General features: G+C 39.7%; 1 protein-coding gene across 3 annotated transcripts in view; it reads left to right on the forward strand.

Moving 5' to 3' along the window:
* Positions 1–19,145, forward strand: part of piezo1 (piezo-type mechanosensitive ion channel component 1) — a 107,016-nt gene that overhangs the window by 6,866 nt on the left and 81,005 nt on the right. For all 3 annotated transcript variants that reach the window (XM_034899227.1, XM_034899228.1, XM_034899229.1), the window contains exon 2: positions 16,442–16,537. In XM_034899227.1, coding sequence (XP_034755118.1) covers positions 16,442–16,537 — 96 coding nt within the window. The remainder of the gene's footprint in view (positions 1–16,441; positions 16,538–19,145) is intronic.

The raw sequence follows: 19,145 nt of genomic DNA on the forward strand, positions 1-19,145 counted from the left end.
TAAATTGTTAGTTGTTTTCACTTGAGTCTTTACAACGCAAGGAGGAGTAATATCTGTGTTGGTGACATTGCAGAGTTTACGGAATAGAGGGATTTTGACAAGGGAAGGAACAGGGAACTGTGTGTCGACTGTGGAACGCAGCGCAGCTAATAACATTGTATACAGTTAACAAACAGTAAAGAAATTACAATCTGACAGTATGTTTAACAATATGACAAGCTAGCTATCTATCCATGTCATTTCTCCCAAAAATCAATATCAAGATTTTTAACAAACAAACGATAGGCATTGTGTACTGTCAGCCTCAGCCTAAAGTACCGAGTTGAGCAGCAAATGGGCCGTGAGATGATGGCTGTGATACAAAGTAAGTTCAGTGGGGCAATGGAACTTATTATTATTATTATTATTGAACTGTGTTCAGAGATTGAGGCACTCAAGTACAGTGTTGTAAATAAATAATTGTTTCCCCATTTAATGTTGTGCATTATTTAGAATGGTAAACAGACAGTTTACTAGAGCTACTGTCCTTTATCACATTAAATATCTTCATCATGTAATAATATCTTCAACATGTCTCCTGGACATATTTCTTGGCAAAAGCAGATAAGACGTAAATTCCTCTGGGTTTACAAGTAAGATGTTGCAACAGTGATGGCTTGTTTACTTCCGCCTACAACCCAGATTAGTGTATAGCAATGATGCACTGACATGATATACTTGATTGGTATTGGTGCTTATGTTGTGGCTTTCCACATTAAATCATGTTCCATAGTCACTGTTGTTATACTATTACTTACTCAAAGAAGAATGATCAGTTTTACTAGTGTCCAGATTTTAAACTGAAAGAGACGAAAAGCGAACTAGTATTTGCATAAAGTCTGAGTTTGTGTATGAGAAGAGAGAAAATAGAGATCTGCATCTCTCATATGAAATTAAAAATAAACCACCCTATGTGAGTGTTGTGTGTATTGTGTATGAGTGTTGCTAAGCCAGTAAATCAGAGCCATTCCACATGAGAGCCATTTAACAAGACTTCATGGCTCAGTGAGAAATACTCAGAGGGTGTGTAAGATGCGGGGTGTGTGGGAGTGACCAAGAGAAAGGAGTGCAGAAGGTTTAGAAGTCATTTCTTAGTTCAGCCCGACAGAGGGAATGGCAGCGATTTGATAATCCGCGTCAGAGTTTGGGTTTTATCTCAATAGCTTACTGAGCTTTGGCTTTTCTCCCTGTTTGTTCCAAAGATGTGAAACTCCACAACCTTTTATTGACTTTGCGGAGCTAAGTCAGATTTTCCAAAGGGCTGGCGTCTTTTTCCTTCTCAGTTTTAATGGAGAAGACATGCTGTTGCATGTTTGAGCCAACGTGTTGACTTGGCACGTGGCACATTTGGAGAGTTCAGAGCCAGGACAGTATCTGCTCCAAGGCTCTGACTATCCTGGCTACATGGAGCATTAATTCATGGAATTTCTGACCACAGAAGTGACTTTCTGGGAAATGTAGGCCTAGATGTCATGTAAACATGTGTAAACAAGGACAAGAGATTTTTTTATTACACTGTAAATGGTATAGATGAACAGTTATCAGGGGTTAGTACATTTCTCTTAGTCTGGCTCTGCCCTCCTACGTACTTCCGCTCAATTTTCATTATCCTTCAGTACTTCGTCTGGGTTTGCAGTGTATTTGCGGCCAAATATTTGGTGGTCCAATCAGCAAACAGAGAAGGATGACGTTGAGGTTTGGTAACCCTCTTTGAGTTTTGTACTAAGAGTGGCGTACAAAGATGCGAGCGAAGCCATTCGGTCCATTATCCGGCGAATATAAAGAAATTAAAGCCTGAGCAAGAACAATCTTTGGTGAGTTTTGTTGGTGGCCATGATGTTGTGGCCCCTCCCAACGGGGTTTGGGAAAAGTTAAATTTTCCAGCTTGCTCTGTTAGTGGTAAAGGAGTTGGCTGAAGCTAACGTTAGCGATGATAAGCCAACGTCTAGTGTACCAGAGTCTGGTAGGACCAGGCTCAGACCAGAGTCAGGTAAGACCAGGACAGTGTACCAGAGTCAGGTAGGACCAGGCTAGTGTACCAGAGTCTGGTAAGACCAGGCTAGTGTACCAGAGTCAGGTAGGACCAGGCTAGTGTACCAGAGTCTGGTAGGACCAGGCTAGTGTACCAGAGTCAGGTAGGACCAGGCTAGTGTACCAGAGTCAGGTAGGACCAGGCTAGTTTACCAGAGTCTGATAGGACCGGGGCTAGGTTTCTCTTACTAGTCATTTAGTATATTGTAACACCAAATGTAGAACAAACATCTGTTTTACTGCATTCCACTTCCAAATTAATTGCAATATACTTTGGAGACTGGCTGCTTAGGCCAGTCTGACAACTTCACTATAAAGTGAGTGGATAGGTTTCCTGTCTTGGCTATCAGAGAGAACGACTCTGACATGTAAAATGCATTGAAACCAACACCAGGCAAAATCCTGAAAAGATGGGCCAACATCAAATGCTAAATGTTATTAGCCTACTGCTGTGCTTTTGTACTGGAGCACGTTTTAGCATATTTTTCTGGTCTGAAATGGGCTTTATACTACTTAGTGGATTCTAATTTGACAGTTGTTGGACTGGCGATGTTTGCAAAGTCTGCAGGGATGAGACTAAAAAGATAGAGCAAATTAAGAAAAATGAACTGAAAATAAATAATAAATAAGACAAAGATCATGTAATAAGAGGAGGTACTTACAACTACCTCAAAATATTTCTGGCATAACACGGTATTCAGGTCCTTACACTGCATACCAAGCAAAAAAAACAGTAACGAACTGTGTGGGTTGTCCCGTTACATGCTGTCTAAGCTACTGCCTGATATCATGTCCCTCATCCCTCATCACAACAGAAACTTTTTCTGTAAATTCACCAGTCTTTCGGCAAACAAATCATATACAGGTCCCATAATGCTTACTTATTTGCTTGTAGTTGAGCCTTCCAATATGATCCATATCAGCAGATTGAACCTGCTCAGTTGCCATGGAATTATAGACGTTGGAAATGTAACAATACCAAAACCCTGTTGAACATTAAACTCAGCATGAAAAATCCACGATAAGATATTTATCATTACTGATTTTATGGAGCTTGCTGTTACTATAGAAATGTTTACTGCACTCTAGAAAAGCTTTAGTGAGATGCTAACATTGACGTCTATGAAAATTTCTGTGTAGTCCTATACCTTTTACATTATTTACTGTGTAAAATATGTTCTTTTGCCCCAAAACAAATGTTTGTTGGTCCCAATTAATCTTGTAGCTGGTGGTCTGGTTACAGTCTCAAAACTCTTTATATAAGCATTTAATGAAATTTCAATGGAAATACTGAATGACATATACATATAATGAACACTTGTACATTATGAAATTCGGATATCCTTGCAATTAATTCTGTGGTTTCTGGTGTTCTGGATTCTGTACTAGAGTTTTTTGTGACCTTTCTTTATGGCCTTCATCAGCAAAATTTCAGCTTGAACACTGGAAATTTCTAAATCTAACACGCGGGTTTCCATAAACATCCATATATGTGATCCTTCAGTGACAGTTTATTTGCACATTGTCCCTTCAGCGTTTTCAGTTGCTCTTGCTGTTGATGTCAGATTTCTGTGTGCTCACTATGACTGATCTGAGGCTCCTAATCATTAAGTACACGTGTGCTGTGTTTATTTTTACAGTCATGGAAGTGGTGAACATATTAACACAGGGGCCCTGGTGGGAACTTTGCAGCTAGCTCAATGTGAACATGTACCCACAGGGGACCAATGATTTTTGCATCAACTACCCATAAATTACCTTCAGCACCACTATCGCGACACACTGTGTAATTAGACAGGGTGTGTGTGTGAGAGAGAGAATGAGTGTATAAATGTCTGTTCTGCCATTTTCTTTCCACAAAAACAGGAAATCTGGTCATCATGGGCTCAACCACGCACACGCACACGCATAATATCCCTCTTAAAAAAAAGTTGAGTTGGACAGCACCTTCATCACATGTAGCTTCACTGCTCTTTCGAAATTTAGACGACAGATCTTTGGGTATTTCCTCTACAAAGGGGGTGTGGAATAAAACATATACATCTACCTGCAATATAAGAAGATGTTAAATTGCTGCGTTTAGCAGTGGTTGGATATTATAGAATCTGAAAATATGGCCAACACTACAATTCAGAGTAGATTTCAACATGCTAGTGCACAGCCTTGGATTTCTATATCTTATCTTAAATAATAGACAGGAGGAATGTGAATTCCTCATATTCTCTCTTAGATTCTCTCTCTCTCTCTTTCTCTTTTCTTTCTCTGTCTCTGTCTCTCTCTTTCTCTCACCCCCAACCGGTCGAGGCAGATGACCGCCCACCCTGAGCCATGGTTCTGCTCGAGGTTTCTACCTCTTAAAGGAAGTTTTTCCTTGCCTCTGTCGCCTAGTGCTTGCTCTTGGTGGGAATTGTTGGGTTTCTGTAAATAACATCACAGAGTACAGTCTAGACCTGCTCTTTATGAAAAGCCCAATGAGATAACTGTTGTTGTGATTTGGCACTATATAAATAAAATTGAATTGGATCATATATTACACTCATTTTAATTTTTATACTTGCATTTTGTGTTTCTACTAAAACCTCGAACTGTATAAAATATGGACGTAGTTTTTCTGACATCACACCTGAGGTTTTCTGAAGAGCTGGCTGACAGCACCTTGGCAGGGCCTGACCTCGCCTAACTCCATGCTAATCCAAATATGGGCAAAGAGGTTGAGCATAGCTTTAGCTGGGGCGGCTGAATAAAGATGTACTCTCTGGTTGCCTCAGCACACCCTTAATTATGCAGAACTTTAAGCCTAAATATAATTTTTAACTCAACAGACATACAGTGACTAATTCATAGACATTAATGAGTGGGAAGTGGACATCTTTTACAGTTTCTCTGATTAGATTTGATGCCCGTATTAAGATAAATGTCAGTGATAAAATGAATTGTTTACTGAAAAAACTCCATTTATGAACTCATGATTTGATGAAAATGCATGTGAATTGATAGTGACTTGGTCTACGTGATTATGATTTTTTTTAAACAACAGAACAGAACAGAAGACTGGATATGACAAAACTACAATACAGATAATATAAGATACTGCAAATTGTGCAGTTAAAGGGCTACTTTGTTGATTTCACTCCAGCTTATATTTGTGTGGGTAGTGTGTTTAGATGAGTGTATGTGCCTTCTCTCTGTGGCGCCAGTGCATAAAGCTGATCTGCTGTGGTCTGCGCTTATACAGCGGATCTTTGCTGAAATAGCTCTTTAATTAACAATCCACCAAACCGTCTGAGTTACCATAATAAAATGATTCATCACACGCAATTAAAATATTTTTTGTTGTCATAGAATGAAAGAGAAGTAGTTACTCGTGACAATTTTCCCCCGATGGCAAGGACAGAGGTAGAGGAAGACGGACACTCACAGAGTTATAGACGCTGTGCACATCTGAGTGTCTTTAGTTTATATATAAATCCTGGCCCTGTGTGACCCTGCAGTGGACACCAGCTGATGACTTTGGGCATTTCAGCTGAAGACTTTTTTACTGAAGTATCTTTGATCCTCCCTGCTAACCTTCTTTTGTCAGTTTTCTGTCATGACAAATCTCCTTTAATTTTGAATGTTTAATAGAAACCAGATACAGGCAAACCCATCATATAACAATGACTTCAATGTCCCTTTATACGTCTCTGCTGTCTGTGTGTTAGAACTGAGAGGAAACTTGTTTCATGTACACCAGGGAGGGAGTAGAGGCCCAACCCACCAAGAACAGCAAAAACAGCAGAAGAGAGGCAACCACAGTCACTCATGACACCAGGGGTTGATTCATAGACTTTGTATAAGTGAAGCCAAAACAGTTGGTGGCTGGTTGCCTATAGATCATTAATCCCCCCCCCTATATGTTTCTTTCATTATAGGTAGTTCATATCATGTTTGTTCAAGTGTTACTTTCCACGATAAGTTTGGGTTTTATTAGTTATTTGATGCTATAAAAATGGGGTTAACATCATGATTGACAGCTGTGATTGACTTGCGATCGGTCAGGAAGGTTTATGGGCTGGACTTTTATGCCACAATACCACCGCCTAATCACTACAGCCCACATTCTTGCTCCAAAATTACAAGATGGCAGTGCCCATATCCGGGATATTTTTGCTTCACTTTTGGACAGTGGCAGGAAGTTCTCTTAATACATCCATGGTGGAGACTTGTTGGACATCTTTACAGACAGTCTATGCAACATCAATCGGTTCATTCATTAAAATGCTGTCAGACTGATGTATGGATACTTTTCTTTTTGCCTTGGAGGTGTTTTTTTCATTGGGCTATGATGTTTCTAGGGTTCTTTGGAGACTCCCTCTTTAGGCTAATACCTTAGTTCTCCAACAATCTCTAATAGTAATCATGTTGTCCTGGTTTTGGTACTTGAGTGGTCCTATACCTTTATTCAGGTTGCCTCTAGAGCTGCAAAATATCAAATATTTATAGTGTCAAATCATCAAACTAAACTCCCAGTCTAGCAGCTGTAATTTCATGCCTACTGTGTCCAGCTGTTTTAATGCTGCTGTACAGCTAAATGTGCAGATGTATTTAGTAATAAAAGAGTGTAGCTTCCCATACCTTCCAGCAGCTCTGTCAGAACTCTAGAAAGGTTGGGGCAGTTCAGCTACTCCTAAATCCTTTCTTGACCCCAACAGTTTACTTACTGATGTTTTGAAGACTGGAAACTGGTAGCATGCAGATATTCTTTTCATAATGTTTCCCCATGTAAGAAGGCTGTATTTTGGTAAACTATCAGGGTTTCCATGGGGTCCTAAAAAGTAAAAAAAAAAAAAGGTGTCTGGCCTACTCACCTTGTAGAGTACTTGCCCATTTACAGAGGCTCTGTTTACAGTGCAGCAGCCGCAGATTCAGTTCCAACCTGCGACCCTTTTCTGTACGTCATCCTCCCTTAATAAATTCTGTGCCGTGGTGTTAGTTCTTTCTTTTGATAGTCCAAATATAATTTGCTGTATAGCTATATATTATGATTACTTATTATTCAACTTGAATAATTTGAATTTGTTCCCTTTGCAAGTACTTTTGTGACTCTGCATTTTGTTGTACATAATGTTGTGATATACAGTAGTTCTTACATTTCATTCAGTCTTAAAAAGTCTTTAATTTGACTTGTTAAAACCTGCAGAAACCCTGAGTAAACAGTACCTATAATGCCCCTAAAGTGCACTGGGGTTTGTGGTAAGCAGTCAATTATTATTACACCAACAGTGAATAAAAAAAAAAACTAAAAACAATAGACAGGTAAATGCTTACTTCAGTATTGTTATCATCAAGCAGTAGCCAGTAGACCAGCCTGTTAAAGCCACAGCTGGCCCTAGGCCAATTTACTTATTTTTTTTACGTCTGATTGCAATTATACATGTGGCAAAGTATAAATGTTGCGTTTGAGCAAAAACCCAGTAGGCAGAGAAAATGCAAATAGAGAAAGAAAAGGTTAAATCTTTAGACCGCGAGCTACAGGACTTGACTGACGAGGTGCAGAAGCATTCCTCTAAACTCCAGCCAAGCGATTTAAACTCGACAGGGAGAAACCATATTTGGGATTGAATACCCCAGTCTGTCAGTACCATTTGTGTGTTCAAAATACACACCTTCCGACTATAAAAGAAGATGGCATCATTTGAAGTTATTATGTGCTTCAGTTATAACAAACTCTCGGAAGATGCTATTACTTCACTGTGACTACCTGTGGCTATTAGCACTGATCTTTGTGAATTGGACTGTTTTTGCAATGAGGCCAATTTATATAGAACTGTGCAAGCATAGAAAATGGCACTGAAACAATATATGCTTGGCAGCAAATTTACTTTTTTTTTTACCTTTAGTGGTGGTTTTTGTCTTATTTTTGCCGGTTTAGCGGCTGCAAAAGCTGCATAATGCTTTTGTGAATTTGCCTGTCTCAGTCTAAAGGCTTAGCTTCCTGAGCTTAGCTTCTTGTATGTCTCTGATTTAATACTAATCGCAAAGAGCATTTAAATTAAATGACTTTATGGCACATGAAGTTAAAAAAAAGGCTGATCACACCGACGGGTATGTTAGATGTAATGACTGAAAAATGTAGTCTTAAACTGACTTATATTCAAGCCACACGAATTAGTAAGGCCTTAGAACGTTTGACAAATAGCTAAACAAGAATCTAGAAAATTCCTTACCTTTTGCAGATTACACTTTTGGTAACTTTTTTTTCTTTTCCTTTTTAAATCCGGAAATCAAGAGTAATAGTGCAGTATATTTGTGGAAAAATGTCCTGTTCAAGTTTATTCAGTACAGAGCATAATGACAGCTTAGAAGATGGAATCAAACATTTTTTTATTGGCACACTGTGCATGAGTATTATTAAGTAGCATTTTGTAGAAAATGACCTCAAAAGAGGGAACACGCTGAGAGGAAGAGTAAATAAGACATAGATCTGAGCCCTGGAATTAAGTGTTTACATGTACTGTATGTGAAAGAACAAATCGACCCATAACAGCTTTTGGATCAGATGCTAAACAAAAGTATAAGCCATGCAGAGGAAACCTATGGACAGAGAGGCCAGAGTGCTGCAGAGAGATAGGTGCTGTGGTTACTCAACGGTGCTATCACGTCTGTCCATAGACTTCATTTTGGGTGTGTTTGATGATTAACTGGGCAGCAGGGTGGAGCTCCTCGACAACCAGCTGCTTCTTTATGTGGGAACTGATATGGAGTTGTACACATATAATACAAATATCTACATATTCTACTTGTGCTGCGTAGAGGATCAAACTTTTAATAAGGAAGTACAATCTATAAGTTCAGGATCAGGCGTTTTTGATGGCTCGGTGTACATTATTTAACATCTGATACCATACCGGTACCAATCCTTTGTTTGGCCTGCCCAACCTGTTAAAATGTTCTAACCATTTCTCAAATCAACATTTACCGTGGAGGGGCCAATAAATAACAAAATAGAAGCCAGCACACACACACAAACACACACACACACATACACAAACACACACACACACACACACGCACGCACACACACACACATACACACAGTTTGCGATCAGTATGTGATGTGATCAGTGTGTTATGTGAGTGACTGAGAGAATGCATTTGCAAGATGATTAAAGGGATAAGAAAATAAATTGAACAGGACAGGACAGGACAGCTTATAGACAGGAAAGACGAGAGAGAGGAGGGATGAAACACAGCAACCCGGGCTTCTGCAGAGGCCTTAGTCTACATGGGGCGCACACTCTATTGGGTGAGCTAGAGGTTGCACCGCATAAGAAAGATTTAAAGAAGGAAGGAAAAAATGGTTTAAATTAAAACCCTTACAGGACATGAACACCCGTTTCCTTGGTGAAAGTCTTGTTTCTTCCTGGGATGAGAACTTCGCTCCCTAGATTAGGGTCTCTGTGTCACTGTGGTGAATGTAGCAATACATATGTGAAATACATACGAATTACAGTGTATTACTTTTGTAGCTATATGTACAAACCTAAGATATTTATATTGTTTTGACATGGCAACCTATTAGAACTACTACTAGATCTATTCACATGTGAAAAAGATTCCAGTCATACAATGGCTTTATATTTAACTACTATCCTTTATATTCTTCTCTTAATTTTGTCAGTCCTCAAAAAGCAAAAAAAAAAAATTACATAGAGTAGTTTCTTTAACTTGTAATACACAGAGGGCTAAGACATGACATCATGGTAAAGCAATCTGTTGGGATAGTCATACTGTAGTGATTACTTCCCCACCTGTCGGCGAACAATGGGCTGTGTGATCTACTTGACTCTAACTGGAAGTGAACTAGATTGCATTGCACAGCACGCACGCTCGCTCGCACGCACGCCACACACACACACACACACACACACACACACACACACACACACACACACACACAGCATGAATGGCCAAAGTGAAGTGGCATTTGCTACCATGTCAGATGACTAACCACATGAGTCACATATGGAAGAGAGCAAGTGCCTTCTCCCTCTCAAGGCCAACACCATTCACTGTTTTCTTACAGCTGCAGGGTTTAGACGGTTTCTAATGACTACCAAGGCCTCCCCTTTCAGCACCACAATGAGAAAAAAATGAGCTGAACAACAAACCAAAAACAAACAAACAATAAGCACTTTTTAAAGGGAAGTTCAAATCTTAATTCAACCTGGACCATATTTTCCCATGCTTTGGTGTGAAGTGACTAAGTGTGAACAAGAAACTTTGACACTGGTCCAGTATTGAGCAAGAACGCTGTAACCTGCACCCGTGAAACAGGGTGCAATGTAATCATATAGGGCAAATGTGCATTGTCTATTTTGTTAACTAAAAGTGCTGTTTTTGCCACTGAGACTCAGACTGTTCAATGCACTGAGCACCAACAAATAAAATGAACGTTCACCTCAACACTGCTGGGGTGGAGACGGAGATCTCAGGGACAGATATTTGGACACCTGCAACAACACCAGAGGTAAGAAATATCATTAAAGGGAAGAGATGAAATATGTTTGTTGGAATTTAATTTAAAGGGTCACTTTGTGACTCATGGGAAAAACAATCTTTGGTATTGGTCCAGTATTAAGCAAGATTTCTGCAGTCATCTGCAGTAAAACAATCTAGTAAGTTACTGGGCAATTGCACCTTCAATTTTATGCCCACAAAAATTGCTTATTTATATCAGTGACAGGCTCAGGCTATTGTTGTAAGTGTCTAACAACATTATGGAAAGGATCCCTACAAAGGTAGACCTAGTTTGATCCTTTTTGTTTAACTAGAAACAGCTCTGAAATCGCCATTGTCAAAATTACCAGACTCCCTTTAAATAAACAATACTTTTAGTGTGAGCCAGAGTATTCTCGCATGTATTATCTTACTCTTTAACAAAAAGGTCAACCACTGTGGACATCCTCTCCATAATGTTGTCAGACACTTCTATAATAATCTGAGCATGTCAGTGGTTAAATACGCAGTTTTTGTGGACATAAAATTGAAGGTGCAATTGCCCAATAACTTACTAGCTTGTTTCACGGCAACTGACTGCAGCAATCTTGCTTGATATTGCTCCAATTTCAAATTTTTTTGTTCCCATAAGTCACAAAGTGACCCTTTAAACTAAAGGGTCACTTAACCCTTACATTTTTATCTCTTACCTTTGATGACATTTCTTTATGCAGATACCTTTGGTGTTTTTGCAGGTGTCGGAATATCTGTCCCTGAGTTCTCTGTCTCCACCCCAGCAGTGTCGAGGTGAACACCAGTTTTATTTGTTGGTGCTCAGTGCACTGACAAAGTCAGCTGTTGATCCACAGAATACGTGTCAAAAGCTTTCATTGGCACTGTTTCTTTGTTGGAATGTAGTGCCACTGAAAACAGTGTGTCTTATTTCCCACTTGTGATTTGAACTCAAGTAGAATTGTTTTTTAAATAGCTCTGGCACTATCAGAAAGCAACATTAAAATGGCTCTAATGATGTATTTGGGGTAAGAGTCAATAAAGTGTATGATAGATAGCCCTACGCAGCCGTAAAAACAGTTGCATACTGTATGCTGTAGCTCTGGGAGACCAAATTAATCTAATTTACACTGACATTAGAAGTGATATTGCTTGACAGAAAGCCTAAGATACAAACTTGGGTGTGATATTTGCAATATATAGCTGGCATGTTTAAAAATTGACAGCATAATTGGAAGAAGTAGTGATTGTGGCTGAAGACACAACCTTTAATTTGAACATTTTAGTGAAAAAAGTTTTAAATAGGTAGAAAAATGTGTGTTATGGAACAGCCTGGTCACAATTGCTTTGTGGTTTGTATCATCCACTGGCTTGACCTCTGTGAGTTGATTCTGAAAGAAAGTTATGATGAACACAAGGCAGGGTTTAGTTCACACACTGTTCTAAAGGTTTAATGAGACCCACAAGAATATATTTTCTAACAATCGGTCCATTCACTTTGATGATGTGAGAGTAAATAGATAAGAAAAAGTGAAAATGTGTATTGGTTCAAGTTTGGTTCATGCAGACACATCTTCAGGAAGGAAAACAGTGTAACAAATTATGATTCCAATTAAAACCAAGGGCAGAGGCTTTATTCAGAGATTTAAATAATGGAATTTAACAAATTCACAACAATATGAGAGTTTGTGTTCCTGTTAGAGTTTGTAAGCTGGAAGTCTGTTCCGATTGCTACCCTGGAAGGTGAACTTAGAGGCACTCATATTGATTACTGACATCCACTTAGTCTTATTGTTCTATTTACAGTATATTACCTATATTTCCGAGGGAGCTGGCAGAATAAATCTGATGTTTGAGTTTATGTGGCTTGAAATGTTTTGGTGAGATTTGAATCAGTGGAGCTATACAAAGGCTGAGAGGAAGCACTGCCTGAAGGGAGGAAGATGTGAATGGATTAACCTTATAACCCATATTCTTAGGAATTGTAAGGAAACACTTGAAGAGAAAGGGATGTGTCAGTGACGTATGTCCCAAACTAGGAATAGGAACTTACGTGTGACTCATGCTGAAGTAGCTGTGCTATCGTGTTGAGCTTCAGCTGTGGGTTTTCAGGACTGGGTCTGTTTGTAGTCCTAAAGAGCACACCAGAACAGCCTTTTGCCATAATAAAAAAACTGGTTGTCTTTCCATCAACCATGGTCAAATTAACCCATTCTGTTTTCCTGTTTCATAAAGCATAACGGATAAATAATGCCTCAATTCTGTTTTACATCTTCTAAGCCAACTTAATTTTAATTTGTCACTGCTAGTTTTACAGTTGTTTGACATATTTGGTCAATAAACCTAATTCATATTAAATTATGCCTATTTTTTTTATGTTAAACAACCCAGAAATGATTAATTATTTTAGCTAATAGTTAAAATCAGGGGGACGCACTGTATGTTAATGCATAATTACAGCCTGTTTTGTGTAAGGAATGTGTAAGGACAATACAAGGGCTAAACAACCCCTTTTCTGTCTATTGTGTCTTACTATGACAGTATTGCAGGACATGTAATACAAGTTTCAATGTCTATAGGGACTCCCAGAGGCCTGGTTTATTGTCCTCACAACAAAACAAATGCATGTGCTTCAGTATGTTATGTTATGTACGACATGTTCAGTTTGTTTTTGTGGTGTAACAGAGAGTGACAAAGCTAAAGAGGTTAAGAGATGAAAATATTTGAAAGGCAGCCAGGTTAGAGACATGGCATTCACCACCTCCCTCTTGTATGATTTAATTCCTGCAGACACGTAGGAAGACAATATGTTTTATGCAACTGGAGGAAATAACAGAGTGCTTGTGTGTGTTTGATTCTTTGTCTGTGTTCCAATTATTGTTAAAGTATGAGTCAAAAGAACTCTATCATGAAGAGGGATTCAGAGAGAGAGAAAGACAGAATAGACTAGAGAATGAGCTTGTAACTGAAATTGTTCTTTATTTTAAGTCTGTACTGATTTATTATAGAATAAGTGAAACAAAGAAAAGTGAAAGTCTACAGCTCTGCTACGGCCTCTAGAAGCTGCAATGTTCATTACAGCCCACATAAGTGTTGTGATTGGTTGTGAAGTATTTGATGGAACAGTTTTAACAGTATATGGATGGAGCAAATCCTTACTTTTTAGCATTAGCCGTAGTAGAGCTACAAATGTAATGTATGTGCTCAGTAAAGAGCCTGATTATGTCTGTTTTTGCTCACCACTGTTGCACACAATGCTTGCTCTTGTTGGAATTGTTGGGTAAATTATAGGGTGTTGGTTCTAAGCAGAAATTGGTTTTCTTCAGGAAGGTGGCTGGCGTCTCCCTTAGAGATAGGGTGAGGAGCTTGGAGTAGAGCCGATGTTCCATTGCATCAAAAGGAGCTAGTTGAGGTGGTTTGGGCATCTGGTAAGGACGCCCCCTGGGCGCCTCCTAGGGACGTCCAGCTGGGAGGAAACCTCGAGGAAGACCCAGGACTAGGTGGAGGGATTATATCTCCAACCTGGCCTGGGAACGCCTCAAGATTCCCCAATCGGAGCTGGTTAATGTGAAAGGGAAGTTTGGGGTCCCCTGCTGGAGCTGCTGCCCCCACGACCCGACCCCCGGAAAAGCGGACAAAGTTGATGGATGGATGGTACTGAGACAGCCTCATCATTTTTTTCTATAGATACAATTTTATTACATTTAAGGTTATGAAGTGTTCAACATAGATATGGTTCAACTTCTGGGCAACACAAATGGATTCAGAATAGTTTTAGATAATTTCTTCAAGATGAAATGATTTTGGCATTTCATGCCTTTATTTGTACAGGACAGCTTAGACTCGAAAGGAGAGAGAGGCAGAATGACATGCAGCAAAGGGTCACAGCTTGTTGTCAAACCCTGGATGTTACGGGTAGGTTGGACCCGAACACAGAAACAACACAAGCACACAGACAAAAGGTAAAGAAGAGGTTTTAATCCAACATAAAAACACACAGACGAGAAGCAGGTGGTGGAGGTGAATGATGGTCACACGGAGCGGGTCTGAGGAAACGGCAAACACTGACGACGGACACTGAGACAGGAACAAACAAAGTTAGTCAGAAGCAAGGTTTAGAGATTAACGTGTACTAATGACTGGCCTAGTTACCACGTAGGGGGTAGTACAAACTGGCGCCGAAGAGGTGGTCGGCCCGGGTATATATACTGTGGTGCTGGATTGATGAGGATGGTTAGCAGCTGTGGAGCTGGATTGATGAGGATGAGTTGCAGCTGTGTGGAAAGCGGATGGCAGAGTCTGGACACGCCTCTGGACCAGGTTCCTCAATGGAGCCCTCTAGTGGATGACAGTAATACAGACAGACACACAGGGGAAAAAAGGAAGACAGACATAGACAGCAGGGGGGCCATGACACTGGACTTACGTGTTGGGGAGTAAACCTCTACAGAACACCTGCTCTAGCAGCGTCCAGATGTTCATTTCTTGTGTACATTATTTCTGCATAATGGAGGCATCAGAGGAAGACAGGTCAGGAGGGCCACTTACCGTAGCTTGGGAACCCTCCGGAGATGTACAGAATGTGGACTGGTAGCTGTTCAGTCAGTTGAGCCAGGCACCAAACCCCCAACTGCTCTGGGCGCCTGTAATGGGCAGCCCCTCACTCTGACATCTCTCCATTAGACAATAAAGTATATCTAATCTTAATTGTTAAAACGGAACCTGCTACAGACCCATGAAGACAGTAATGTTAGCCTAAAAGATTCAGGGCTTTTCAGAAAGCCCCCCTTTGTTTGTGCTTGTATTTAACAAGTCTCATAGTTGTACGACAGGTGTTTTAAGTTTAACTTGATGCTGTGAATTAAGGGCCAAACTAAATCTGTGTGGTAAACATCTCACATTCATGTAGCTACAAACTGTGATCTCATCAGGCTGAGTTTAAGCCACATGTTCTCCTTAGGTGATCTATCAGTTATCACAGCATGAGTTAACAGCAGGAAATAGGCCTGCACATTTTCTTAATTTTCCAGGTCTTCTGAGGGTCACATTGCCAGCTCTTTCGGTGGAACATTTGGTCATCCCAAAAGAGAGCACCACATAAAACATTAAATGAAGTAAACTGTTCACAAAATACAGTAAGTTGAGCTATTTAAATTAGCTGATACATGGTTAAACCTCATTTGCTCTTACCAGTGAACCGTGTTTTCTTCGTCCACAGCAATCCTACCAATCGTTCCCAGAACACCCCGGGGAGTAAATATCAACATTGTCCTTGTAAATGTTTCACTCATTCCCAAGAAGGAACAATCCATAATTTTTTCTAAACTTGCCATTTTCAGCATGTAGCTTGCTAGCTCGGCATTTGTAGTTCTTTTCTGTAGCAGAGGGGTGTTCAGAATGACAACTTTGGTATTAAACGACAAGGCATTTCTGATACACGATACTACGAGGCAAATGGCAGGTTCCTAAAAAGTATCAAAGTTCGTTACCAGCCCTTATTTTGACACGTTTTAATTAATGTTCTACTGTTTCTTTTGTCATTGGTTAGATTTTTTTGTGTTAATGTGCAATGAAAAACAATTTGTAAAACAAGTTTGCTTTTAGAAATATTAAGTACTTGTGTAGTGTCATGTGTCTACGCACAGACTAAATATCTCAGTTGTGGTGCACCATACACAAACCATGATATATAATTTTTAGCATTTTTAGTGATGACAAACATTTGTTTGCAGACTGAATCATGTTGTATGGTGTGATCATGTAGCTTTATGCCACAATTACATGTCTCTCTCAAGACCAAGGGTTATAGGTAACCATGTCATACATGCTAGAATCTCTAAATGAATTCTGTTGTTTGACTCTGCTGTTTCTGTTTTTGCAGCTTGTCTTTTTCGCTACAACATCCTGTCACTGGTTTATTTCCTCTATCTGCTGCTACTGCCATGGTTCCTGTGTCCGAACAAGCACACACTAAGAGGTAAGACAATATGTGGTGTGTTACATTGTTTTTCAGACTAAGGGTTCGTCAAATTTAATGCAATTCCAATCACTGTAACGTCAGTTTGTCCGTGCTCTGAGTGTCCATTCTTGGCCATTATTTGCTTCTGTATAAATGGATATAAGGCAGTATCAGTTTAGGACAGTAGGGAGACTGAAATATGCGGTATACCAGTCACATCCAAGTTTCCGTCAAAATGACATAGCTCTTGCTGGCGCGTCAGGATTTAAAGCGCAACCAGAGGTGGGGCACCACTTCGGTTTTTTTTTATGGCGCATGACAAAGCAGAAACAGGAAGCCTGAACGAGCTTGAAGGTGATGCCAGGACTCTCAGAGTGACTACAAGTCTCTTGTAAACTTCTGGGTCAAGTAAGTTGAGTTATTTTTTGGTGAATGAAAGGCTTGATCCAGCAAATCAAATCATTGACATTTCTCCTGGCAGTTCTGCCGTTGTTTACTTTTGTTTTCATCTTCTTCTTCTACTCCATAGAAATAGCAAAGTTGGTAGCCTTTCCTCATTAGCGCCACGTCTGTTCAGAAGAAGACTTACACTAAGACTACCAGCACAAACAGTTAGGGCACTCTCATGGCGTCACATTCGCGGGCGGCAGCTCAGCTTTGGCTAGTGAAAGAAACAAACTCCTAAGTTTGGTTAGGGGTGACTTAAATATGCTATGTAACAGGTTTGGTTAAGATTAGATCAAATATGTGCCAAAATAAGCAGAAAAAAATCTAAAATGGCCAGACATTATATAGGTGCATAAAATCTCTGAAACATGCTAGAATAGAGAGAGAAATACATTTTAGTTACACTTTACTTGAAGGTGTCTACATAAGAGTGACATGGCAATGTCATGAATGAGTCATAAAACATTATAAACAAGTCATAAACGTTTATGACATAAGGCTTCTTTCAGTAAGTGTCATTCGGTTTTGTAATGATAAGTTATGGTTAGGTATATAGGGTTAGGTTAGGGTAGAAACATAGCAACCTGGATGGGCGCTGTGAGGGGCACGGGCACAAAGTGAATAAAACACTTAAAACCTCCTTAAAAAAATTGGCTTGGTTCTAAAAAGCTGTTTAAAAGAAGGCCAAATGTTCAGAGCAGGGTCAAAGAACCACAGGACAGGACGGAGAGCGGGAAAATAAAAATTTAAGTAAAAGGTCTCCTCCACTCCTGCTCCGGCTCCTCTCCCAGAGACACTTCCACATAATTACAATAAATAAAATAATTACAATAATTAAAATATATATACACTGTACATAGAGAAAAGAGAGGGCGGCTGGGAGTTATAAAGATAAACAAATTAATTAAATAAATAAAATATATAGAAAGGGTTATATATATATATATATATATATATATATATATATATATATATATATATATATATATATATATATATATATATATATATAGGGTTCTTGTCTCATGACAGTGTCATGAACTCTTATGTAGAAAACTTTAAGTAAAGTGTTACCGAAATTTCCATCGACAACTCATGACTCACTGTAACTATCTAGGTAGTCTTGCTTTGCCAGATCTCCACAGTTCTGCGTAGGTGGGTCTGGCTAGTCCACACAACATTCCTGGATAGGAGGTCGGTCAGGGGTGGGTCAAAGGTCAGGGGTCGGTTGCATTTCTTTAAACCAATCCCAATTGTCTTGGGCCGCGTTAAGCTCCGAACGAAAAGAAAAGAAAATGCCACATACAATATTAAATGAAGTTCACACAACTGTTCACACAATACAGTAACATGAGCTATTTAAGTCAGCTGGATACATGGTTAAACATCATTTGCTGTTATCAGTGTATCACTGTGTGTATTTCGTCCACAGCAAATCCCTGCCAATTGGTGCCAAAACAACCCAGTTAGATTAAATCTTTACAATCATTTCCCGAACAAACCAAGCAGAGCTGCCTTGTTGTACGATCCAAATTCTCTTTAAAACTTGCCATTTTCAGCCTGCAACGTTGCTCAGAGGTTCCGGAGCTGAAAGTGATTTGATTTGATATCACAATATTCATTATCGATATCACAATATTCATTATCGATATCACAATATTAATTATCGAAATCGCAATATCACATTTTGTCAATATTGTGTACACCTAGTTGGTAGTTAGCAGGATGTCCCAAAAAGCTACTCCCCAGTCTCTCGCCCGCCCATAAGCTATTTTTGTAGCATCGTGAGCATAGATTAAACACTGAAACAGGAATCATTTCCATTCTTCTAACCTCCCGCTATATTGTTCAGGAGCAGGCACAAGGTTCACTGGGCTGAAAGTTACTCACGGGTACAACTTGGGAAGGTGAAGAATCTGTCAGAGACTGAGCTGAAAGCGGTGGTGGATGGTTTTCCTCTCGAGGCATGATGGTAGAGAACTGGTGAAGGGAATCCATGATTCCTTGCAACATATGAGAGTGTTGGCCAAACAGTATGCCTTGGAAGGCCACGGCATGGTGGAGCAAAAAACCTTGAGGGTTTGAGTCAGAATCTGCTGGGTCCATTTTTGGCCAGATCGTTGTGTTATGGAACGGCACTAGAGGTTGGACCCAAAGCAGACGTGATGCACAGGAAATA

The sequence above is a fragment of the Etheostoma cragini genome, chromosome 17, assembly GCF_013103735.1.
Source record: "Etheostoma cragini isolate CJK2018 chromosome 17, CSU_Ecrag_1.0, whole genome shotgun sequence".
Taxonomy (NCBI): Eukaryota; Metazoa; Chordata; class Actinopteri; order Perciformes; family Percidae; genus Etheostoma; species Etheostoma cragini.